The sequence below is a fragment of the Microcaecilia unicolor genome, chromosome 4, assembly GCF_901765095.1.
Source record: "Microcaecilia unicolor chromosome 4, aMicUni1.1, whole genome shotgun sequence".
Classification (NCBI taxonomy): Eukaryota; Metazoa; Chordata; class Amphibia; order Gymnophiona; family Siphonopidae; genus Microcaecilia; species Microcaecilia unicolor.
The window spans coordinates 297,911,941-297,939,037 of record NC_044034.1 but is presented as its reverse complement, the minus strand read 5'-3'; the positions used below and the strand labels follow the sequence as shown (position 1 = coordinate 297,939,037).

The 27,097-nt window shown below is 45.9% G+C and overlaps 1 protein-coding gene across 1 annotated transcript in view; it reads right to left on the bottom strand.

The window, feature by feature from the left end:
- Positions 1 to 27,097, bottom strand: part of DUSP11 (dual specificity phosphatase 11) — a 61,923-nt gene that overhangs the window by 11,421 nt on the left and 23,405 nt on the right. Inside the window, exons 5-8 of the mRNA XM_030201780.1 lie at positions 23,270 to 23,330; positions 22,793 to 22,839; positions 21,877 to 21,952; positions 7,533 to 7,661 (exon numbers count right to left, since the gene is read on the bottom strand). Coding sequence (XP_030057640.1) covers positions 7,533 to 7,661; positions 21,877 to 21,952; positions 22,793 to 22,839; positions 23,270 to 23,330 — 313 coding nt within the window. The remainder of the gene's footprint in view (positions 1 to 7,532; positions 7,662 to 21,876; positions 21,953 to 22,792; positions 22,840 to 23,269; positions 23,331 to 27,097) is intronic.

Below are 27,097 nucleotides of genomic sequence, written 5' to 3'. Positions count from 1 at the left end.
TCATGAAAATAAAAAACTTAAAACTGCTGGAAAAAAAAACAAAAAAAAAAGGGATGGGACAAAAAAAACTAAATTGAAGAAACAAAGAGGAAAAACTAAGAAATATTCGCACAGGAAGGAGCACGCAATCCAAATAGCACAGCATGAGGGGGAAAAAAACCCCGAAATGCATCCTCTCAGCTCTGCACAAAAACAAAGACTGAAGGACCCACGCTCACAAGGGAAGGCATCAGTGCATGCACGGTGGGACGCTGCTAGAACTTTCTACCTTACCAGCTAGTCAGCGTCCACACCAGGCTCAATCGATGTCACCCAGATGTAAGAATACAAAAGCCTGCTTGTCCTTGAAGAATGCACTCTGCTGCAATGCTTGGGCATGAGCTTAAGGAGCCCAGCAGCAGGACAGAAAGAAGCATGGGAGAAGTGGCAACCAAAACCAAAACCACTATTCCTGCTGGCACACAGTCCTCTGAAGATGGGAGATGAATGGTCTCTCTATGCTGCATTATTCCTGCAGCTGGGAGAAGGTTGCCCACTGTAGGATGAACACATTTTCTCTTCTGCCAGACTTGCTCAAAGATTTCTCGAGCTATTCTCTGTCCCAATACCACAACTACAATAATAGTTGCTGGAAGCACTATTCAAACACTTGTTCCCACAGTGCTGGATTTTACTCAGGCATTTTTACCTGTGCTTTCTCCCTTCCTGGCACCACAGCCATGCTGCTTTGGCAGCTGCAACTTCAAAAGTATTAGCTTCCAAAAGATAGCCCTGGAGGCTTAGACTTGCTGCCAGTGTTTTTAAGGATGAGATGGGGAGCTGAGGAAGAAGGACCAAAATTTGCAAGGCTGACTGGCCTCAAAGTGAACAGAGCCCTGGCAACTATTATTGCTCAACTAGAGATTGCTAAAATCACAGACCCTGTTTCATCATAGGAAGAGAATGCATTGTTTGATGTGTTGTGAAAAGTTTTGTGTATGTTGAGATTTATGGCGTTAGCAGCATTCACTATACACACACCCATAATATATTTGAGCTATACTGAACAGCATATTTTACTATTTGTCTAAATACAGATAATAGGCATTGAGCTTTAACATAAATAAAAGAAGCAATGTGAGTAGGATTTAGCACAGTAGAGCCCTGGATTATTCATATTCAAATTTAAATCGCTATTTGGCCTAATACGAATAATGTAGTCGGGGCACTATTCAAAGCTGAATCATCACATATGAATGTTCAGTACAGCCCTAACCTATATAAAAACATAACAGATATACACATACTGTGATAAACACAGTGTCTGCCCTTACAGGAGGAGGCCGCCAGAGGGCGCTCTCCCACTGAAATCGGGAAAATGCCCATTCTGGTCACTAGAGGGAGCTCCAGGGATCGAGATGAGTATTGGCATATATGGGCCAGTAGAGGGAGCTCCAGAGAGATAGCTGGGGGAGTGAGAAGAGTCTTCTAGGCCAGATCTTTCTGGAACCAGAGGGGCGAGGTCTCAAGAGGTGGGGAGGTTAAGTGGACACCTCATAAATAGCTTCCTCTCAGTAGAGGGGAGAATTTGCCCGAAAGAGAGAAGTTTTGCCCAAGGGAGAGAAGATGGGAGCCTGGAGGCCAGAAGCCTGGACTGTATGATCCCGGTGCAGAGAAGATGAACTGTGTGTTCAAGGGACTGTGTGTCCCTAGTACGGGCAAGGTAAAGCAGGCTGCAGAAGCCTGGGGTTAGAAGTCCCCAAAATATTGTGATTGCTACTGAAGTGTTTAAAAGAACAAACAGCCGTGGGGTGGAGGATAGGACTGTACAGTCAATGTGAGTGAAGAAAGTCCTATCCAGGGGTGGTGGCTGTTTTACACTGAGACCCAGGTCTCCCACAGTAGATGGGCTCAGTGAGAGAATTTGTACTAAGATGACTAACGGCTGGAAAGACGTGAGTTCCACAAGACTGCCGTATAGTTCAATAAATTGAATTTGCATTTTGATGACTCTCTCATTTGCATGTATGTGAAGGCTGGAGAATCCTAGTTGAAGTTCCCGGAGAGTGCGAGGGGTCACAGCCCGTGAATCAGAGGGGTGACCGGGACACACTGAACGGGACAGGGGAGGATTCCCAGCCGAAGGAAGACATGCCTGAGCAGTCACCCTGACTAAGGCAGAAGCCCCAGATATAGAGGTGGGTGCTTGCAAGTGACTAGGAGCAGACCAGCCAAAGTCCTGCTCAGGAGCCCCGGGCCAATGAGGCTGGGTAGAGAGCAGGAAGGGCACAAGGCTTTTACAGATTGCCCTGAAGCCAAGTACCAGGGAGCCTGAAGAGAGCTTAGTTGAAGAATATGCGGAGGTGGGGAAGATAAAGGAACCCCTTGTGTTTTGAACTGTTTGTTTCGGTGCTGTGCTTGCTGGACTTATTCTGAAGGGAGGGGGAAGATAAAGGAAACCCCCTGGTTTGAACTGTTTGCTTTTGTGCTGTTTTTGCTGGAGTTACTAGGGATTTACCACCAAGTGAACTGCTTTGATTGGAAGTCGGTGGCTGAGCAGTTTGCCTGGCCAATTGCAATACATAGCTTGGCTTGGGGGACAAGGAAACTCCGAAGAGACTAGTAAGCGAGACCCCGGCCAGCAGAGGGCTGCATTTCTGCATCACCCAGCGGCCGGGAGCGTTACAGATGGTGGCAGTGGTGGGATGTACAGCGGACGTCCACGCAGAAGGCAGACAGACCGAGTCGGAGGAGTTCCAGAGTCCAGACGAGTGGCCAGACTGTGATGGTGGTGTCCAGGAGGGTCCTGAAGCCCGTCGAGGGGGGCCAACGCTGACAAAGGTGCATTACTCGCCTACCCAGGTAAAGGGTACCTAGGGGGGAGGCGAGGGAGGATCCAGTAAGCTGAGAGAAGAGCAGTTCAAGTAAATGATAGAAAGGCTTGTTCTTGTGGAGATTCTGGTACGAGTTTAAGAAGTAGAGCAAGTGTAGGACCAGGAGAAAAGACAGTCCGCACTTGGATATCTCTCTTGTGTTGCAGGCTACATCCCATCAGACGGTCGAGAAGGACGTCGGAACCATGGGAGGGCGGAGACGGTTCAGACCGAACAGAAAAGTCCAGAGGCCCGAGGAGCCGGAGCCCAAGTCACCAGCAGAAGGAATGGACATGGCAGAGTTGGACACCATGATCCAGGTTCTGGGACTTGGAGGGGGACTGTGTTCAGAGACTGTTGGGACATTGTTTAAGCCTGAAGGGGTGTCTGGGGAAGACAGGACCCTGAGAAAAAGAGAAGTGATTGAGCCAGAGTGTGACCAATGTGGGGAAATGGGCCATGTTGGAGAGTGGTGTCTGGCAGTAAGCAGTTCAGAGGATGAACTGGGAGACTGGGAGGAAATAGGAAATCCTACAGTCAGTTGGTTGGGGTTAAGTGACATGGCAGGCAAGAGGAAGCCCAAAGGCCATGGGAGTTGGGAGGTAACCCATTCCTCAGGGGCAGACTGCATGGGTAGGCCAGGAACCCAAGGGGAAAGAGGTGTCTGCAGGGAAGAGGGTCAGGAGGAACCCGCTGCAGGGAAAGCGCCCAATGTCCCAGGGAGAGGGGTGGCCACAAACCTGAAAAGTGCCAGGAGGGAGGATGGGTGCCTGGACAAGGAAAGAAAGCCCCAGTTGCAGGATAGTGGAAGTCCTGGTAAGAAGGGTAAACCCTCTAGGAAAGGGAAAGGGGGTGTAGGCCCAGGTGAGAACTTCCCAGGTGACAGGATAAAGAGTAGTCCTGATGGTGGAGGGGAAGTCAATGTCCACTGTGAGCAGGGGGGTGAGACAGCTGAAGATAAAGTAGGCTGCCCAGGCTACGGTGAGGACCGGGCAGTATTTCCATGGGGTGTGGAACCAGGGAGCGTTGCCCCAAGGGAGAAATACTGGGAGGCCCGGGAAAAGAATGAGAACCTGCTGTTAAAATCCCTTACAGAGAATCTCTGGCAGTTAGAAGGGGAATTACAGGCCCTAGGTAAACCGGGGCAAGTCTATAGGCACCCGGAGCAATGTCTGAGGGAGGTCCTGGAACTAAATAAAGGACTAATGGTAACTTTAGTGGGCCATATACAGCAGCAGCAGGAGGCGTCCCAGAAGGCGATGGAGAATAGTCTGAGGGAGAATGAACAGAGATGGGTCCTATTCGAGTCAGCTTGTAAGGAGGAGATGGCTGCTTCAGGGCAAGCCTTAGAGGCCAAACTGGCAGAGTCCCTTAGGCAGAAGAAAAGCTGTGAGGCACTGTTAGCCACGGTTAGGGCTGAGCTGCGCACAGAAGTTAAGCTAAGGGAGGAAAGGGAAGCAGAAGTAGCCCAGCTTACAACTACCCTGAAAGAGACCCAAGCCTTGAGGGAGACCCAATTAGCTAAGCTGCAGTCCACACATGAACAGGAGATAAGGGACCTCACAGGCAAATTGCAACAAGACCAGGAGCAGAAGTTATCCCTAATTAAAGCTGAGTTCAAGAATGCTCGCCAGGAGTGGCATAAAGAGCAGGAGGCCCTGAGGGAAAATATTAGGGAGATGGGTAAACTACAGCACACAGCTATAAGAGAGCTGAGGGGGAGTTTAACCCAGGTAAAGGAGTGGTTAGGAGAATTAAAGGGCCAGCAAGAAAGCCAGCTGAGGGAAGTACAGCAGGGGTATGAGAGAGCTGTGGTAAAGTTAATGGTGGCCTTGCAGCAGACCCAAGCTGAGTGGGCTGTAGAAAGACAGCAAGCCAAAGAGACCACAGAAAGGGCAGAAAGATGCAGGGAGGCCATGGAAGAGAAGTGCAGAGTGCTGACCCTAGCAGTTGATGTGCTCTTCCAGGATGGGCAAGGGAGGTTAAGAGAGCTTCAGGAAGCCCACTCCTGCATTGTAGCCCTACAGGAGAAGCTCAAGGGGAAGGAGCGACCAGGAGGGGTCAGTCCACTCCTACCCATGAGTAAGGGTCAGGATAGGGAGAGTCAGAAGGACCCAGGAGGGGTTAAATTAAGTAAACCCCTGCCCAAGGGTCAAGATAGGGAGAGTCAGAAGGACTCTGGTAGAACCACAGGAAGAGATGGTGTAAAGTTTAAAGTGGGTGAGAAACCCCAGAAGGGCAAGCAGAAAAGGGAAGAGGCTGCCCAGGGGAGGGAAAGGCTCAGGTCCCAGAAGAAAGGGTTGATCCTAGGGCCCAGATACCGCACCATAGAGTTGGGGGATGAAAGAGCTCCTAGGCAGGGGACACCAGCTCAGGAAGGGGGCCAGGGGGAGGCTAGATCACCCAGAGGCTGGGGGGAGTCTTGTACTAAAAGGGGTTATCCTAGTCCAAAAGGGAGGAATAGGAAACACTTAAAAGTCTCAGGGAAAAGGAGACTTGGAACCCTACATAAAACCCACAGAGGTCAGTCAGGGCCTAAGGGTCAAAGAAGTACAGCCCAGGGTTGTAGAAAGGAAAAGGGTTTGATGGGAAGTTTCCCTGAAGTGCTAGGGACACTAGGCCGGAGGAAAGTGCACCCAAAACCAAGAGTGAAGAAGGGGGTGTACCCATGGGCTAGGAAAGTAGGGGAAGAGATTAGACGCAGAGGCCTGGGAAGGCGGAGAAAGAAAGGATTAGGGATTTTTGAGTTTCTAGGGGTTACAGAGGAAGGTCCCCTAGAGCAAAGCAGAGCCTTTGTGGTAAGGCGAACCACGGGATATAAAGCCTTCCTGAGAATCCCTCCTAAGTGATAGGGGAGAGAAGGAACCTGACCCCGAGATGAGTTAGAGGGAGTCAGGAATTGCTGCTCCTCAAAGAAGAGATTTGAGGGAGCAGCAATATCTTAAGGATGGGGGTATGTGATAAACACAGTGTCTGCCCTTACAGGAGGAGGCCGCCAGAGGGCGCTCTCCCACTGAAATCGGGAAAATGCCCTTTCTGGTCACTAGAGGGAGCTCCAGGGATCGAGATGAGTATTGGCATATATGGGCCAGTAGAGGGAGCTCCAGAGAGATAGCTGGGGGAGTGAGAAGAGTCTTCTAGGCCAGATCTTTCTGGAACCAGAGGGGCAAGGTCTCAAGAGGTGGGGAGGTTAAGTGGACACCTCATAAATAGCTTCCTCTCAGTAGAGGGGAGAATTTGCCCGAAAGAGAGAAGTTTTGCCCAAGGGAGAGAAGATGGGAGCCTGGAGGCCAGAAGCCTGGACTGTATGATCCCGGTGCAGAGAAGATGAACTGTGTGTTCAAGGGACTGTGTGTCCCTAGTACGGGCAAGGTAAAGCAGGCTGCAGAAGCCTGGGGTTAGAAGTCCCCAAAATATTGTGATTGCTACTGAAGTGTTTAAAAGAACAAACAGCCGTGGGGTGGAGGATAGGACTGTACAGTCAATGTGAGTGAAGAAAGTCCTATCCAGGGGTGGTGGCTGTTTTACACTGAGACCCAGGTCTCCCACAGTAGATGGGCTCAGTGAGAGAATTTGTACTAAGATGACTAACGGCTGGAAAGAAGTGAGTTCCACAAGACTGCCGTATAGTTCAATAAATTGAATTTGCATTTTGATGACTATCTCATTTGCATGTATGTGAAGGCTGGAGAATCCTAGTTGAAGTTCCCGGAGAGTGCGAGGGGTCACAGCCCGTGAATCAGAGGGGTGACCGGGACACACTGAACGGGACAGGGGAGGATTCCCAGCCGAAGGAAGACATGCCTGAGCAGTCACCCTGACTAAGGCAGAAGCCCCAGATATAGAGGTGGGTGCTTGCAAGTGACTAGGAGCAGACCAGCCAAAGTCCTGCTCAGGAGCCCCGGGCCAATGAGGCTGGGTAGAGAGCAGGAAGGGCACAAGGCTTTTACAGATTGCCCTGAAGCCAAGTACCAGGGAGCCTGAAGAGAGCTTAGTTGAAGAATATGCGGAGGTGGGGAAGATAAAGGAACCCCTTGTGTTTTGAACTGTTTGTTTCGGTGCTGTGCTTGCTGGACTTATTCTGAAGGGAGGGGGAAGATAAAGGAAATCCCCTGGTTTGAACTGTTTGCTTCTGTGCTGTTTTTGCTGGAGTTACTAGGGATTTACCACCAAGTGAACTGCTTTGATTGGAAGTCGGTGGCTGAGCAGTTTGCCTGGCCAATTGCAATACATAGCTTGGCTTGGGGGACAAGGAAACTCCGAAGAGACTAGTAAGCGAGACCCCGGCCAGCAGAGGGCTGCATTTCTGCATCACCCAGCGGCCGGGAGCGTTACAATACATATACAGTTTTTGGAGGTAAATGATTATATTTCATAGCTAAACATTTTTTTTTGGTGTGTACGATATCTCAGTTATGTTTTTAGTGGATCCTGGTTTAATTGTTTCTTACAAATTTTTTAATGTATTCTTTTTGGATGACCTCCTTTATTATTTTGATATTATGTATAATTGCTTTTTTTTTGTGTCACTGTCGTGGAAAAAAAAAAAAGTTGCCAGCACAACCTTTGCTTGGACTTCCACTACTTAAGAGAGAGAATAGGGCTCTTGAGATCCTTGACAAGCAAATGAACAATAAATATCTTATATCCTGTTTGAAAGAGTTTTGATAAACAAGGTACCTAGAAGCCATTGCATGGTGACCTCGTGAGGGATACGGTGCATCCTGTGCTCCTCTAAGCTCATTCCCATATGCAGCTCCCTCCTGCCGACTGGTCACTACAGGCTTGTGTACACCTATACCATGATTACTAGAGAGAGAGAGAGAGAGATACTTATTTAGAACTTAAATAATTTGCAGAAACCAACACAACAGAACCCTAATGCAACAAACATCAGCTTAAATTTTATCAGAAACTTCACTATTTCAGCATTCTTCAAAGTATGTACAATTTTTTTTTTCTGTGGCATTCTCTCTTTCCAGAAAGTGCAAGGAATTAAATCCTTGGCCAGAAGATGTTCTATTTCAAGATAGCGCAACATAATTCATTTGTAATTTGTAGGCTTTTTGCACTTTTCTTTGGACTTGCTCATCACCCATTAAGTCCATGATTCGACAGGCAAAAAAAAAAATGTTTTATTCAGCTATTTTTGGAAAAGAAATATTGGATGAAAAGAAATGTCAACATAGTAAATTTCTTGAGTAAACCAATGGATCCGATTTAAACTGATAAATCAATCGGTCTCAACTGGCAGATTACTTTACGAGTAAAGCTGAAGATATTTGAAACTCAATTATGATCAGGTCTCAACTATCTTCATTTGCTTCTTCAAAGGGAGCTAGAGGCCCTGTAAATAGAATCTGGGATACTTTTGTATCGATCTAGTTCCAGAGGTTCACTGCTGCGTAAGAAAATATGCATCTTCACACTGTACACTTGACACTTGTCAGATTTTATATGTTGGCTGTCACAGTAGTTGAGACATATATGTGAATGTTTCTAGGAGGAAAAAAGACTAAATTAGTGGATACAAAATGTTTAAAATGGCTGATTTTTCATGTCATGAGTCCATAGGCAGTCTTAAAAAGTTACATGTTTAAACTTCTGTAACTATTTTTTTTTCACATACGATAGGGTTTGGACTGTTGTAATACATATTGTTTGCTCTAACAGAATTACACCTCACTTTTTGTTTCTGGAGACTTTATTCACCTTTTCCCCAAAGATGATCACATATTTAAAATTAGCAATTTTTCATGATTTCTGAACGACATCATTTTGACCACCAATACTAAAAAAATCCTAATATAGAACTGTGGCAAAGCATCCCGGCAGGGTAATCCTGGTGGGTCCGGATTGGCCCAGACGTCCCTGGTATGCGGACTTGATCAGGCTCTCAGTTGGCGATCCTCTGCGGCTGCCAGTGGAGCAGGGCCTGTTTCATCAGGGTCCAGTGGTGATGGAGGATCCCTCCCCCTTTGGTCTTACGGCCTGGCTATTGAGCGGCAGCGTCTGAGAAAGAAGGGCTTCTCAGACAAGGTCATCGCCTCTATGCTGAGAGCGAGGAAGCGCTCTACTTCTACTGCTTATGCCAGGGTTTGGCGTATCTTTGCAGCGTGGTGTGAAGCAGGCTCACTTTCTCCCTTCACTGCTCCAATTTCTTCAGTGTTGGCGTTCCTGCAAGAAGGTCTGGACAAAGGCCTGTCGCTCAGTTCCCTGAAAGTTCAGGTAGCGGCTCTGGCTTGCTTCAGGGGCCGCCTGAAGGGTGCTTCCCTGGCTTCGCAGCCAGATGTGGTGCGCTTTCTCAAGGGAGTTAATCACCTGCGCCCTCCTCTGCACTCAGTGGTGCCTGCGTGGAATCTCAACCTGGTGCTAAGAGCATTGCAGAAGCCGCCTTTTGAACCCTTGTCGAGGGCATCTCTGAAAGACCTGACGTTGAAAGCAGTCTTTTTGGTGGCTATCACTTCAGCCAGAAGAGTTTCCGAGCTCCAGGCACTCTCATGTCGAGACCTTCTTGCAGGAACGCCAACACTGAAGAAATTGGAGCAGTGAAGGGAGAAAGTGAGCCTGCTTCACACCACGCTGCAAAGATACGCCAAACCCTGGCGTAAGCAGTAGAAGTAGAGCGCTTCCTCGCTCTCAGCATAGTGGCGATGACCTTGTCTGAGAAGCCCTTCTTTCTCAGACGCTGCCGCTCAATAGCCAGGCCATAAGACCAAAGGGGGAGGGATCCTCCATCACCACGGGACCCTGATGAAACAGGCCCTGCTCCACTGGCAGCCGCAGAGGATCGCCAACTGAGAGCCTGATCAAGTCCGCATACCAGGGACGTCTGGGCCAATCCGGACCCACCAGGATTACCCTGCCGGGATGCTTTGCCACCCGGTCTAGCACCCTGCCCAACATGGGCCAGGGCGGGAACACATAGAGAAGCTCTTGTGTCGGCCACTGTTGGAGAAGAGCATCTACTCCCAGGGATCGAGGGTCCCGTTCTCTGCTGAAAAAGCGCGGCACTTGACAATTGGCCGATGACGCCATCAGATCTAGGCTCGGCTGGCCCCAGCGCTTCGTGATGCCCAAGAACGCCTGAGCAGATAGCTGCCACTCTCCGGGCTCCAAGGTATGGCGACTGAGAAAGTCCGCCTTGACATTCATGACTCCGGCAATGTGGGCCGCTGACAGCTGTTCCAGGTTCGCTTCCGCCCACTGGCATAGATTCATGGCCTCCTTGGCTAGAGGGGCGCTCTTGGTACCTCCCTGGCGGTTGACATAGGCCACAGCCGTGGCATTGTCCGACAGGACCCGTACAGGCTTCAACACCAGTACCGGGATGAACTCCAACACCACCAACCGAATGGCTCTGAGTTCCAGGAGGTTGATAGACCACTTGCCTCTGCAGGAGACCAGAGCCCCTGCGCTGTCCTTCCCAAGCAGTGGGCTCCCCAGCCCATCAAAGAGGCGTCTGTCGTGACGACAATCCACTCCGGGGTCACCAGAGGCATTCCTGCAGACAACTTGTCTGTCTGCGTCCACCAGCTCAGCGCCTTGCGCACTGCTGGGTCCAAGGGAAGGCGCACAGCATAATCCTCCGACATCGGAGTCCAGCGCAGCAGCAGAGATTGTTGTAGTGGTCTCATATGAGCCCTGGCCCAGGGCACTACTTCCATCGTGGCCGTCATAGAGCCCAACAGCTGCACGTAGTCCCAAGCCCGAATAGGAGAGGCTACTAGGAACTAGTCCACCTGAGCCTGAAACTTGACAATCCGATTGTCTGGCAGGAACACTCTGCCCACTTGGGTGTCGAATCGAACTCCCAGATACTCCAGGGACTGAGTCGGGCGCAGCTGGCTTTACTCCCAGTTGATGATCCACCCCAGGGAGCTCAAAAGAGCAACCACCCGGTTCACAGCTTTGCCGCACTCTGCATAAGAGGGGGCTTGGATCAACCAGTCGTCCAGATAAGGATGGACTTGAACTCCTTCCTTCCTCAGGAAGGCCGCGATGACCACCATTACTTTGGAGAAGGTCCGCGGAGCAGTAGCCAACCCGAACGGGAGGGCTCTGAACTGGAAGTGTCGGCCCAGTACTGCAAAATGCAGAAAGCGTTGATGAGGAGGCCAGATGGGAATATGCAAGTACGCTTCCTTGATGTCCAAGGATGCCAGGAACTCTCCTGCCTTCACTGCCGCTATAACAGAGCGGAGGGTCTCCATGCGAAAGTGCCGAACTTTCAAGGCCCAATTGACCCCTTTGAGGTCGAGGATAGGCCGTATAGAACCTCCTTTCTTTGGTATCACAAAGAAAAAGGAGTAACATCCCTTGCCAAGCTGATTTTCTGGCACCGGAACGACCGCCCCCAGGCGGATCAGATTGTTCAAGGTCTGCTGCACTACCACAGCTTTGACCGGAGACATGCAGGGAGAGAGTACAAACCCGTCTTTTAAGGGTCGGCAGAACTCTAGCTTGTAGCCGTCTCTGATGACTTCCAGCACCCAAGCGTCTGAAGTTATTGTGGTCCACTCGCCCATAAACGAGGACAGCCGTCCTCCAATCTGCACTGGGGCGTGGACCAAGGCCCCGTCATTGGGTACGAGACCCTGGGGGAGGACCGGAGGGAGCACCTCCGGGACGGCGGTCTCTGCGAAAGGAATGCTGCTTGGGGGAGAAGTTCCTCTTGAAGGAAGAGGGGGCAGAGGAGCCCGACCTGCCCGGGCGGTACCGACGGGCTTCCTGAAACCGTCCTCTGGAGGTACCAGGGCGAGTACTAGCCCGAACCCTGACCTCTGGTAACTTCTTGCCCTTAGACGTGCCGAGATCGGTCACGATTTTGTCCAGCTCGACCCCAAAGAGCAGCTTGCCTTTAAAAGGCAATCTAGCCAGGCGGGATTTAGAGGCGTGGTCAGCAGACCAATGTTTCAGCCAAAGCCACCGCCGCGCAGAGATTGTCTGAGCCATGCCTTTCGCTGAGGCACTCAAGACATTATACAGCAAGTCTGCCAAATAGGCTAAGCCCGATTCCAGGGCCGGCCAATCAGCCCTCAAGGAAAGATCCGAGGGGAAAGCCCGCTGCACCATAGTCAGGCATGCCCTGGCCACATAGGAGCCGCAAATTGAGGCCTGCAAACTTAAAGCAGCTGCCTCAAAGGACGACCTTAAGGCCGCCTCCAATCTTCTGTCTTGGGCGTCCTTTAGGGCCGTGCCACCTTCCACCGGCAACGCCGTTTTCTTAGTCACCGCAGTGATTAAAGAATCCACGGTAGGCCACAGATAGGCCTCACGTTCACTTTCAGTCAAAGGATAGAGGCGGGACATAGCCCTAGCCACTTTAAGGCTCGCTTCCGGGACATCCCATTGAGCCGCAATTAAGGTGTGCATGGCATCATGCACGTGGAAGGTTCTAGGCGGGCGCTTCGTCCCCAGCATAATGGCAGAGCCAACAGGGGCTGAGGGAGAGACGTCCTCCGGAGAGGAAATCTTCAAAGTGTCCATGGCCTGTACCAACAGGTTGGACAAATCCTCTGAGCTAAAAAGCCGCGCTGCAGAGGGGTCATCCGCTCCATCCGAGCGTGGATCCGTCTCCTCCAAGGAATCCGCAAAGGACCGTTGGGAGACCTCAGATACGCTGCCCTCATCTACATCGGAGGAGACAAAGTCCTCCAAGGCCTGGGAATCAACCTGAGGGCGTTTACCTCTGGGAACCTCAACCTCTTTACCAGACGAGGGAGCAGGGGCAGCGTTTTGCATAAGGAAGGCCTGATGCAGCAGCAAAACAAACTCGGGGGAGAAACCCCCCAGACTGTGTACTTCCGCAGCCTGGGCAACAGCCCTAGACGCACCCTCAACCGGCGCTCGCAAGAGCGGGGGAGAGACATGCTGCGCATCCAAAATGGTGTCCGGCGCGACACTCCGCGAAGGAGCCGCGCGGGAAGAACGGCGCTTAACTTTAGCCACTTTTGTGCCGTCGCCCAAATTAAGGGCGTTCATGGCATTAATGTCTCCAACCTCAAGGGCGGCCCAAGAGGAAGCCGTCCGAGCCGCGTGGCCGGCCAAGATGGCGGAGGCGAGGAGCGGGGGATGGGCGTTTATGGCGGGAAAAATCGCCACGCCGGAGGAAGGACCGGGACATTCATCGGCCACGAAACTGTCACCCAACAAGGGCGAATCAGGCTTTAAGACCCCCGCATCCCCTCTAGAAGCGCCCAAGCGATCCGGGGAGTGACTCTTTACGCCCTCGCCCTCCGACGCCATATGCCACGTGGAGATAAATCGGGGAACCCCCTGCCCGCTATAAAAAGGTAAAAATTACCTGCTGTCCGCTCCGAGCTGTAACGACCTGGTGTCCCAGTGAGTAGCTGCAATAAACGTTTAAATAAACGTCGAAATAAACGCCTTTAAGGACGTTCAAAATTTTTTTTTTTTTTTTTAACGGAGCCAGCGGGAGGGGGGAGAAAAGGAGGGACCTGGCACCACCAGGTTTGCACTTGCTCAAAAGAGCCCTCAACCCCAGGCACTCAACAAAACCTAAAAATTAGGCTTGGAGGCCTAGCCAGAGCTGCTGCTGTGTGTGACCACCACCTGCTGAGATAGAGAACATACTGAGGAGTTTCCGGCAGCACATGACCACATATAGGGAGGCAAAAGTTTGCTCTCTATCTCCACCTGCTGGTAGATGGACACAACCCACCAGTCTATGGATTGATCAGCTTGATGATATGGAATAATGCACTTCCATTAATGCAACCATTTTTGGACTTGGTAGAGGACTGGGTAAGCTCCCTCCATTTGAAATCGAACAAAGAAAAATCACAATTTCTGCTTTTAGCATCTGCTTATAATTTGGTCCCACTTTCCAATTTTACAATAGGTGATAAATGTTTAAGCTAGAATCCTTAATATAAGCGTTAGGAGTGGTTTTGGACTCTACATTATCCTTAGAAGCACATGTAGGCTATGTTGCTAAGAAGGCTTTTTTGGATGATGCAGAAACTAAAACATATTCAAAGGTTTGTGGAATTTGACCTATTTAATTGGGTTTTGCGGGCTTTAATACTATCCCAATTAATTGCTGTAACGCGCTATATATGGGTGCATATGAGTATCTACATAGGAAGTTACAGACTCTCCAGAATATGGTGGGACATATTGTTCTGCTAGTATATTCAACAGGGTTACACCTCTTATTAGGCTTCTCAGGGTCATTTTCAGAATGTATTCTTATGATTTTATTTTTTATTTTATTCAAAAGGAGGTTGAAAACATTTGTTTACACTGGCGATCTGAGGATATATGGTTAGAGGTTTGCTGCTTTATTGTCTTGACATTGCATTTGATATTTATTGTATTTTATATTGCTTTTATGTATATTTTGTTACCCGCTTAGACCCCCAGCAAGTTTGTCAAAAATGTTGCCTCTGTGTGGGGATGGTGGTTGTATGATTCATGATACACAGGGCATTACTGATGCCGTTACAGGTTTCTATTTAGCCTTATATAGAGGGGATCCTGATGAGGGCTTGGATCCAGATAGATACTTATCTTTCTAGTTTTGATTTACCACCCTTAACGCAAGCTCAAACTGCTTCCCTTAGTCAACCTGTCGGAGAGGATGAAGTTGCTTGGGCCATAAAGCATAGCTCCCGGTTTAAAGCACCCGGTCCAAATGGTTATAGAGCCGAATTTTATAAACTCCTGGTACCAGATATTGTTCAACCTCTTACAGCCATGTTTATGTTTCAAAGTTTTTATTGATGATGTCACAGATTAATACAGTTCTTTGATTAAATACATAACAGTTTTAACTTTGTCAGTCATATGTACACCAATCCGCTACCATTATCATCAAATTGATTTACAGTTTTCTTCCCAGTTCCCCCCCTCCCCCCCTTAATATTGTCTTTAACCTATTCCTTATTCCAAAATAGAGTAATAAACATCAATAAACATTATCCGCCATCCGCACTTTCCAAGAATAATAACTTGTATTTGCGTTGCGGTTAACCCCTTATCTAATATCTCCCTCCCTTCCATCCCCTTCCCCCTCCCCCCCTTTTCATGAAATATTCCACCTTCACTTCCTGAGCCATTCAGTTGCTTCACCCACTCACCCTTGTGTTACTGTGTTGGTTAAGGTTCTCTACCTTATGTTGTGTTATTGAACTCTATTTACCATTATCCTCTCCCACCTTTATGATCCCCTATGTGGAAAATCTGTTTAATATTGCACTTCTCGCTTTATGGGATATACTTTGTATATACGTGGTCCAGATGGAGATAAACTTCTTTCTTTTCTTGGAATTGCCCTGGGCTTCCCTGGCCTCCCATAGCATCAATTCATGAAACCTATTTCTCCAATGCCAGAAGGAGGGCGGCACCTCCTGCATCCAGTGTCTAAGTATGCATTTTTTCCCCACGGCATAAGCCCTGCATACCAATTGTTCCAAATTCCTATCCGAAATCCCGTAGGCTGTCTTTCTATTTAAAAGTGCTCCTCTCCAGGATGGGAGTATTTTTTGATCAATGATGCTCTCTAGGTATTTATGCACCACCCTCCAAAATATTTTTACTCTATCGCACCTCCAAAATGCATGCAAAAAGGTATTCCGTCCTCTGTTGCATTTGGAACATTGGGCATCGGGTGTCCACCCCGCTCTCGCTGCTTGTGTTTGTGTCATGTATCTTACAGCCATGTTTAATGAGTATCACATCTAAACTGTAACATGCATCAATACTGGTTAATGGTTCCATCTCTATTACTTTTTCTATTGGCAGGGGAATGAGACAGGGCTGCCCACTGTCCCCACTGTTGTTTGTTTTGACCCTTGACAAGGGAAATTCTGGCTAACCCTGAGATTAGAGGTGTGTGGGTGGGTATGGAAGTGTTTAAGATATCGGCTTTTGCTGATGACCCCTTGGTACATTTGACCTCTCCCTCTACGTACACAAAGAACTATTGGCGCCGGGTGCCTTCGAATATAAACAGTCTTTTCCCCTTGCCCCCTGATTTTGTCTCCTCCAGTTTTATGTTAGAGTTGGAAATATATAGGGGCTCTCTTTCAAATTCCACAAACTTTTGGATATGTTTTAGTTTCTGCATCATCCAGATGAACATATGTTAACAAAAATAAGAAAAGCTAGCAAATTTGGCAACAGTGTAATAATGGGCTACTTAATTACCTCAATATTGACTGGTTAAATGCCACATCAGTGCTAGGGAGGTAAAATTACTAGACGTAATAAATGACTGCTTCTTGGAGCAACTGGTCCAGGACCCATCAGTAAGAGGTAATGGTATTGGGTCCACTGGGAAACAGTGATAACATGATCAAAATTTGGAGTGCAGTCACTAAGGAAATCTACTGTAGCACCATTTAATTTTCAAAAGGGTAACTATGATAAAACAAGGAAAATGGTTAAAAAATATATATAAAAGTATCGGTTGCAGAGGTTAAGACTTTAAATCAGGCATGAATGTTGTTTATGTTTAAACAATTTTTATTAAGAAACGAAACACATAACAGCTACATAGCTTTGTTTTTGTACAAAAAGGTTGTTCCACAACATGAAAAATGCCAATCCCTCTCTCTCCCCAATGCCCCTTACCCTTGACAATTCTCTAAGACAGCTCAGAAGGCCTGCACTCTTATAACCCTCCGAGCTCAAGACAAAGAAACGGTTAAAAAAAAAAAGGCCAGCCCAACTCCCCCTAACTGAACTTCCACTTCCCCCCATTGTAGCTCTTTAATACCGCTCGACACCACAGATAGGGTATAGGCTAGTAAAAAACACATCAAGTATTACACGGTATTAATGATCAAACCACAACGTTTTGGATGCAGAGATGAAGGTATGGCTCCCTCACCTGGAGAAATTGCTTTCTTCTTTTAGGGAATCCTTGAGCATCCCTGGCCTCCCAGGTCACCAATAGGTATAATTGGTTCCTCCAATGCCAAAAATTCGGAGGCTCAGCAGTTACCCAATATTGCAATACACATTTACATCCTACTAAACTCATCTTAAGGAGAAGCAGAATATTGCTCCTAGACCTACCACCAAATGCTTCCTTTTTGTCTAATAAGAACGGTTCTACCATGCCCGCCAGGCCCCCCCCCCCCCAACCAATGTATTCATATGTCTTGTAATCATCACCCAAAAACCCTGCACTCTGCGGTAACTCCAGAATGAATGAAAAAATAAATTGGTCTAGCCTCCATATTTAACTAATAGTCTGTTTCCATCAACCTAGCATGTGGGTCCGAGTATAAAGTTCTGATAACTGAAAGAAACCAACCAACCAACCAGAGAACCCATACCAATCTAGTACTGCCTAAAGGAATTCCCAGTGCACGCGTTCAAATGCTTTTTCAGCACCAAAACTTATTAATAGCAATTGTACAAGGGGAGGTTGGGGGAAGGGATCTGCTGAGTTGTCAGTAATTGGAGTTGGCCCTGGGCTAAAGAGGACTGCGGGTCTAGGGAGGTAGGGAGGGAGGTGGGGCATTTGCTTGGAGCGGGGGTACCCCTTTTTGCTCTTCATTCTATGCTTGTTGACTTAGAGCTTCCTCTATTATTGAATTGGACTTTAGTAATTGGGAGGAAGGGGAGGCTCTGGTAGGGGAGGGAACATTCAGGGTTCCCCCTAATAGGTAGGACAACGCATTCTTGCAGTTTGAACAGTTTTTTCTTGCAGTCCTCTACTTAGAAGACAGTTGGCGTTGGATGCTATTATTTTTATAAAACTCCAATGAGCACATATAATTGGATGGGGAGGAGTCTGGGAAGTTGGGAGTGGGGGAAGGGATAAATGTTGATGGTGAAATTGATAGATTACTTAGCTTTGCTTTGTTAGTTATGAGACATACGGCTGTATGCTGAATTTGTTGACTTATGTATGTTGTTTTCAACATCATCGATAAAAATTGTTGAAACATAAGTAATTGTCCACCTTCTCAATTCCAATGTTGCCACAATTTTCCGCAGATTTTTGGCCACCGAACAAACCTGGACAAAGCCTACTTGTGACTCATGAATGAGACACGGAAGAACCGGCTTAGGGAGCACAATGATTTGCTCTAAGTTAAGCGATGCCGGAAGGGATTCAGAAGAAATTAACTGGTTAAACATTTTTGTAATGGGCAGTACTATCAAAACTCTGTTCTAAGTCAATCCGCACCAGGCGTCTTCAAGTGACACTTAGATGGCGACTCTAGCTGTGATGAACTAGGGCCTGTGCCGGACAAACTTGTACAGTCTGTGTCCCATATATGGCAATCCGGTTTAGGATGGGCTGGAATGGGCTTCAACAGACTGAGGACAGTGCTGGGCAAACTTTTTCAGTCAGCATCCCGCAAATGACAAGACAGGCTGGAGTGGGCTTCGACAGCAGCCTCAGCAGTTGGAATGTAAGGACAGATCTAAGCGGACTTCTATGGTCTATGTTCCAGAAACACTAAAGAGAGCAATGATCAAGTATTTTACATCACACTTATTGTTAATTTAATCATGAATTGATAACGAGTGTAACAGCTGGCCAGACTGGATGAACCATCCAGGTCTTTACCTGAAATCACTATGTTACTATCATTAGCCAATGACAGCTACTTGGGAGTCATGTGTCACATGCTGAACCATATTTGGACGCTGCAGTCTTATCCACTAATTGTTTACTATGTGGCAGAACATCACTCAACTTCAGTTTGTACAGAACATGTCGAGGTTTCAAGGGAAGGGGGAATCTATGACAGTCACAACTATCAGTACTGACAAAGCTCGCAATGTGACTGCTGTGGTTGGTCTGCTGCTTTTTGAGTATATGCCATGCTTTATCCATGCTCTCCAGTTGTCTGTTAAGAAAGAAATGGGCGAGTGTGGCATAGAGGTCATCTTGGCAAAATGTAGAAAAATTGTTGGCCATTGGAAATAGCCCCGCAAACCAAGTGGAGTTGGAGGATCAACAGTGAAAACAATGTAAATTCTGAAATGCTTGTTCAGGATGTGTCCATCAGGTGGAATTCTACCCTAGATGTGATTGAGGGAGTGGTTCAGAACAAAGAAGCGTTGATAGCAACTTTTGACTCAACCTCAGCATAAACACACATTGAGTTTCCTAATGGCCTCTGAGTGAGAGAAGCTTCATGTGATGCAGACCCATTCTCGAACCTTTCAAACATGCAATGGCACTGCTGGGTAGAGATCGATGTATCTCATGCTCAGCGATACTGACAACCATATGCCATCCATCATGTTATGATGGTGTCCCAACAATGATCCAGCATATGTGGTTCGCTTCAAAGCATTTAGTACTGATCTAACAGGCTGACAGCTGAACTGGTTCTGGCTGAACACTGCAACTGCATTGGACCCCTGCATCAAACTCCTAGTGTATGCCAAAGGATCAGTGAAGCAACACCTGGAACAAACTACGGAATCTAATTTCACATGATAAAACAGATGCAGAGACTGAATATTTCCCAATTCTGACAGACTGAACCCTACACAGGCCACGTTTCGGCACCCAATGCCTTCGTCAGGGGTTTTTCTAAGCCAGTGAGATTACTGTAAAGTGTGCATAACTGGTGTACAGCTTTAAAAACCAAATCTGACAACGGCTTTGGGTGCCAAAACACGGCTCATGTAGGGTTCAATCTGTCAGAATTGGGAAATATTCAGTCTTAACTTTGGATGAATAAATGACTTGGTGATCCACTTGAGAACTGTGGTTTGGCTTCTTCCACTCTTGTAGTCTGCTCATTTCAGTTCATTTCCTTGTATGAACTGCTATATTAGACTACATTACAAAACAATAATAGGACCAAACTACAAAGACACACAAACTCTTCAACCTTGTGAATAAACTGTTAGACACCACACCAGCTACAAACAACAGCAAAGATGTACCAGATGTGGACAACCTTGTGAAATACTTAGAGGAGAAAATTAAACAACTACAACTCAAAATACCTGCAAGCCCTATTGAGTACGCCACACTCAGATTGTCTTGACCCAGAAGAAGGAACATACCCTGCAGACAGAACATGGACCGAATTCGAAACACTATCAGAAGACCTCATCTCTGAAACTCTCAAACGATATGCCAAATCCCACTGCAAACTAGACACATGCCCAAACTACCTCATGAAATCTGCTCCTCAACAATTCATAATAGACCTAACGAGCCATGTGAACTTCATGCTACAGAACGGACTCTTCCCAAAAGAAAAAGGAAAAATCTTACTCACCCCAATTCCTAAAGATACAAAGAAATGCACGAGTGAAATAACCAACTACAGGCCAGTAGCCTCCATACCAATAATAACCAAAATAACTGAAGGAATGGTAACCAAACAACTTACAAACTATCTAAACACTCAATACTGCATGACGCCCAATCAGGATTCCGGTCGAATCATAGCACAGAAACAGTATTAGTCACCCTTATGACTAGATTTAAGCAAATAATTGCAACTGGCAACAATATACTCCTCCTACAATTTGACATGTCAAGTGCCTTCGATATGGTTGACCACGGAATCCTATTACACATACTCGAATACTTTGGCATTGGAGGAAATGTCCTGAATTGGTTCGAAGGGTTCCTAACCCAACGTTCGTATCAAGTCACATCAAATTCAACCACGTCTAAGGCATGGACACCTGAATGTGGAGTTCCACAGGGATCACCTCTCTCACCAACCATCTTCAACCTAATGATGATCCCGCTGGCAAAACTCCTATCAAACCATAACCTCAACCCATATATATACGCTGATGATGTGACAATATACATCCCCTTCAAACAAGACATTAACGAAATCCTCAACGAAATCAAAGTCTACACATCATGAACACATGGGCAGATGCATTCCGTCTGAAATTAAATGCAGAAAAAACAATGCCTAATAACTCACCTCCCAATACAACACAAAAGAATTCACAGCTATAAACACACCAAACCTGAACCTTCAAATCTCAGAAACGCTAAAAATCCTTGGAATCACTATCGACTGCCACCTAACGCTCGATACTCATGCTAACAACACAACTAAAAAGATGTTCTACAGCATGTGGAAACTTAAAAGGATAAGACCATACTTCCCAAGATCCATCTTTCGCAGCCTAGTACAATCCCTCGTGCTCAGCCATCTGGATTACTGCAACTCACTATACGCAGGTTGCAAAGAACACTGAGAAAACTTCAAACAGCCCAGAATACGGCAGCCAGACTCATCTTTGGGAAAGCCAAAATATGAGAGTGCAAAACCATTACGAGAGAAACTGCACTGGCTTCCACTAAAGGAACGCATCACTTTTAAAGCATGCACATTAGTCCACAAAATCATTCACGGCGAAGCCCTAGCCTTAATGTCTGAGTTAATAGACTTACCACCCAGAAACGCCAAAAGATCATCCCGAACCTTCCTAAACCTCCACTTCCCCAATTGCAAAGGCGTGAAATACAAAACGCTACATGCATCAACCTTTTCTCACATAAGCACGCAGTATTGGAAAACACTGCCACACAACTTAAGAACAATCAACGAGCAAGCTTCCTTCCGCAGATCATTGAAGACCCATCTTTTCGAAAAGATTTACGGAAAGAACCAAAACACATAAAGTCCACACCTACTGTTCACGAATGCATCACACATTCACCTCGGAACTCTCATTCCCGTAATATCACATCATTCATACCTTCAATCACAGAAAGATATATATCATATGTCTTTATGCCTTTTTATCGCCCTCTAAGCTCCCATTGTTTCCTTCCAATGTTTGTGCTCCATTGTTACACTCCTAATGACACTTCAATTGTTTCACATAATTATGCAAAATGTAATCCATAACCAATCTGTAACAAATTGTATTTCCAACATTTAACTCATATTGTAAGCCACACTGAACCCGCAAAAAGGTGGGAAAATGTGGGATACAAATGCAATAAATAAATAAATATATTCTTATGGTTTCTTCTTGGTTTCAAGTAAATATAAATGACATAAATAAATACAAACACAACCAGGAAACTCACTTTCTGATGGGTCCATGCTTAAGATCCTTGATATAATTTTGTCTTTCTATAGCATGTCCTCTGCATCTGTTAAAGACTAAAGATGAAGACGTTTGCATTTTATTTACATGCAAAAAAAAAATGCATTTTGCAATCCATTTATTGTTAGCCTTTTGCATTAGTACTTTGTTTTAACCAAGACAGCAATTCCTAAACTGTGTCGGAGCACTCCAGGGCACTGCAGCAAATTCACAGGGGAGCCACACCATATTTTAAGACTCCCTTCAAAATTGTGGCGCCCATGGAACGGCTGGCAGGGATGTCCAAGTTGAACTGAGCATGCAGAGGAGTGCCAGCATCAGTGGCTGAAGTATGCCACTGTCTTCCTCAGACAATATAGAGCTCTGCAAAGGCAGGACTCCACACTGCTGCTGCCACCTCAGTCATTGCAGGGGAGGGGAGGGGGGGGGGGGGGGCGGGAGAAGACCCAAGAGAAAATGCGTGGTCTAGGGGCACCATGAACCAAAAAGGTTTGGGAACCACTAAGATATTATAGGCTAGTTCTAAATATTAGAAGGCAGCTAGTTGGTGCACAGTGATCCATCCTTTGTACTCCCGTCCCTTGGATAGCTTCTAGCCTGGTGTCTTGAACTATCTTATCTGACAACAGAGGAGTAATAGGGAGCACCAAGGTAAACATTCTGTGTACCAAGGAATTGTTCACTTGTTTTTTGTCACCCTTATGAATACAGAAATCCATAGATTCCATAAAGCAGTAATGGAGAAACAACCAGATGTACTATTGGTATGCGGTTTTGTACTCAACTCTTTACTATTTTTCTTTGTTTTACCATCTACCAAATCTCACTGTGACACTTTCAAACTGTTAAGCCATCAAGTCAGAAACCTAAATCATCATTAAAATACTTATACCTACTTTCTATAGCAGCACTTGGGATCATGCCTTCAACATCGATGAGGTACCTGAACAAACATATTAGCATGAGTGACAGCACTTAGGGAACGTAGTGTACAAAATCCTGAAAATTTCTGCCAAGTATTAATAACAGCAGCAGCAGCAGCAATAAGGATTAAAAGAAAAAGTAATGTATGCTTGTGCTGTGTAAGTTACATTATTAGTGAGGTTGTATTTTCAGTAATATGCATAACACCATAGCAGGGCAAGAATGTGTGTACTTAACATTACAGGAGCAAGATCCTATCTCCAGACACATTTCTTACACATTGTAAAATGCATACAGAGTTTTTAACATTCATAAAAAGAGATTGCTGGCAGAGAATTCAATGGAATAAATTTTGAAGCTCTAGACAAAAAAAAAAAAAGGGTTGGATGTGCCTCAATACCAGAATGGAAGATCTCATCAACAACTCAGAAGAGTCTGCCCAAACTCACCTGCAAATAAGATATCCTGTCCTGTTTAGGCCATGTGTACAATGAACACCAATGAGTTTATCTACAAAACAAGATATTCACATTTACCCAGTAGTATCTTTTGTGCAACAAACGTTATTACTGAATATGACCTACTAACAAGAAATGAAAGGCCAGAAAATAAGGAAAGATCACTAGCCTCCTAAATATATAAATTTGCATACATAATTTAACACTCAATGTACAAAGTTCTGCGTGCAAGTTATAGAATACTATCAGCTGCTAATTGATGTAAATAACCAATTGCCTATAATTGGTGTTAATTGGCTGCCAATAATTCAGAGTTACACGCATAAATGCCCTTACAAATTGAGCATGCAAAATCCATAGCGTGCAACTGCAAGGGATGTACATGGACCTGGGAAGGACATGCCTAGGCTTACATGCGCAGGTTATGTTTAAATCATTTTTACTGAGTTCAAAAGGGCAACCAAGAAGAAAACTGAAAAAGTAGAAATCAAGAACGCAGTATAAACACCAAACCCTTTGCTCCCTACCAACCCCCTACCTCCCCCCCTTTATCTGATCTCTATTTCTCATATAGAGGTATTTTAACAGTATAGTTTCAAAATAAACTCCAATTACTCCTGGATAAAGGAAAAAATCAATTACCTGGTAATTTCTTTCCTTTAGTCCCAAAGGATCAGTTCAAACAGGTTCACACCATCCGCCAGCAGGTGGAGATACAGAACTCTAATGAGTTGTGCCTCATAAGCTCCAGCGCTTAGCAACCAAGCCAGTATTCGTTAACAAACCAGTGAAAGTGTGAGTTCCAGAGGAAAAAACTCCAGCCTCTACATAGAAAAAGAACTATGAAATAAAGGGCAAACCTCGTGCCTTACAAATAATGGAATCAGAATACAAACACCCAAAATTACCATCACAGGGCGGGCCGGCGCTGGACTGATCCTTTGGCACTAAAAGAAAGAAAATTATCAGGTAATTAACTAATTTTTCCATCCGTTATGTCCTAAGGATCAGTCCAGATAAATGGTATATACAAAAGCAATCCTTAGGAGGGAAGGAACTGTGATATCCCTGCAGCGAGAACTGTGGCCCCAAAGGAAGCATCTGCTTGAGCAGACACATCCAAACAGTAATGCTTAACAAAGGAATGAGAAGATGACCAAGTCGCTGACCTACAGATCTCTGCCAATGAAACTGCCCTAGACTCTGCCGAAGAATGAGCCTTGATGTGCATGGGAGCAATCTACCCCTCAGAATGTAAGCTGAAGAAATAACCTTCTTAAGTCATTGAGTCACTGTTTTGGAGGTTGGCAAATCCTTCTGAGGTCCCGCAAAGAGGACAAAAAGATGAACAGACCGCCTGAAATTGTTGGTAGCGGTAAGATAGCGCATAAGGATACACTTCACATCAAACAGTACCAGTTTGATGATTGTAAATGACCTAGAGATGGGAGTAACTAGTGAGGTAATTAAATTTGCTGATGACACAAAGTTATTCAAAGTCATTAAATCGTGGGAGGATTGTGAAAAATTACAAGAGGACCTTACGAGACTGGGTGTCTAAATGGCAGATGACGTTTAATGTGAGCAAGTGCAAAGTGATGAATGTGGGAAAGAGGAACCTGAATTATAGCTATGTCATGCAAGGTTCCACGTTAGGAGTCACTGACCAAGGGATCTAGGTGTCATTGTTGATGATACGTTGAAACCTCCAGCTCGGTGTGCTGCGGCGGCTAAGACAGCACATAGAATGTTAGGTATTATTAGGAAAGGAATGGAAAACAAAAATGAGGATGTTATAATGCCTTTGTATCGCTCCATGGTGCGACCACACCTCGAATATTGTGTTCAATTCTGGTAGCCGCATCTCAAAAAATATATAGTGTAATTAGAAAAGATGAAAAGAAAGGCGATGAAAATGATAAAGGGGATGGGACGACTTCCCTATGAGGAAAGACTAAAGTGGCTAGGGCTCTTCAGCTTGGAGAAAAGGTGGCTGAGGGGAGATATGATAGAGGTCTATAAAATAATGAGTGGGGTTGAATGGGTAGATGTGAAGCGTCTGTTCACGCTTTCCAAAAATACTAGGACTAGGGGGGCATGCGATGAAGCTACAATGTAGTAAATTTAAAACGAATCAAAGAAAATATTTCTTCACTCAACGTGTAATTAAACTCTGGAATTCGTTGCCAGGGAATGTGGTAAAGGCGGTTCGCTTAGCGGAGTTTAAAAAATGGTTTGGACGGCTTCCTCAAGGAAAAGGCCATAAACCGTTATTAAATTGGACTTGGGGAAAATATTTCTGGGATAAGCAACATAAAATGTTTTGTACTTTTTTTTGGGAATTTGCCAGGTATTTGTGACCTGCACTGGCCACTGTTGGAAACAGGATGCTGGGCTTGATGGACCTTTGGTCTGTCCCAGTATGGCAATACTTATGTACTTATGAGGCCACAGAGAAGTCACTACAGCACACAGGAGCTGCTATCCCACTTGCTGGAAATGGAGAATACTGGCTTGATTCCTAAGCGCGGGAGCTTATGAGGCACAACTCATTAGAGTTGTCTCTCTCTACCTGCTGGCTCCCATTTGTTTGGAATGGTCCTTGGGCTGTAATGGCATTATATGTATGTAACATCTTATGAACTCCAGAAGAGAGCTCTTTTTCTCTTTGACACAATAGAAGTACTACAGTGAGCATTAACAGTAAATTCGAGAGACTGAGCTCATAATCTACATACCCTGGCTTTGGAGTGAGATACTGTCAAAGTATGTGCAAAAATAACCCATTTGAGACATTGCCCCCCAAATAAATCTCACAAGTATATCAAAACTAGACAAAGGAATTAAGGAAAGACTAATTTAAGCCTAAAGATGAGATTAATAATTGTACTACAGGACAGACAATGGAGAAGACTGTTCGTAGTAGAAAACAAAAAAACCAACAACACAGTAAATCATAGCTACAGCTTTTATATTGCAGAATCGGAAACGGTCACACACCTCATTGCTGTATGTGATGTGCTGTCAGAAGGCTTGTACACAGAAAAACATGAAATAGCACATATCCTTTGTCAACACTGTGCCAGAAAAACAGAAAATCATGACTGACAGAAGGGAAAATTAGGTCCTTACCTGATAATTTTCTTTCCTTTAGTCACAGCAGATGAATCCATTAACTGATAGGTTGTATCTGCCTACCAGCAGGTGGAGATAGAGAACACAAAGTACACAGTGATCCTGGACGTTCAGCCCCTTCTACCTTCAGTAAACGAAATTTCCAAAGCAGAGTGAAGAAGAAAGACAAAATAACATGAACTTTCCTCACAGTGAACAAACGCTCCCTGAACCAGAGCAAGAACAAAGCAAAGGAGGGACCTTCTCAACCTCCTGCTATATAACAGCATGTAGCATCTCTGAGAGTTTGTCTTCACGTACTCCTGATGAGACAAAACATCTATGAAGCATCTGTACAAAAACAAAGTCAGACAGGGAGGGGGATCATGGATTCATCTGCTGTGACTAAAGGAAAGAAAATCATCAGGTAAGGACCTAGTTTTCCCTTCCTTGTCATCAACAGCAGATGAATCCATTAACTGATGGGATATACAAAAGCACTCCCTAAATAGGGTGGGAACATGCGACCCTGCGAGCAAGAACTTGCGCCCCAAACTGCGCGTCCTGTCGTGCTGCAACATCCAGCCTGTAATGTTGCACAAAGGAGAGCTGAGAAGCCCAGGTAGCCGCAAGACAGATCTCTTGTAGAGAAAGGACACCCGTTTCAGCCCATGAAGAAGACGTCGCCCTCGTGGAATGAGCTCT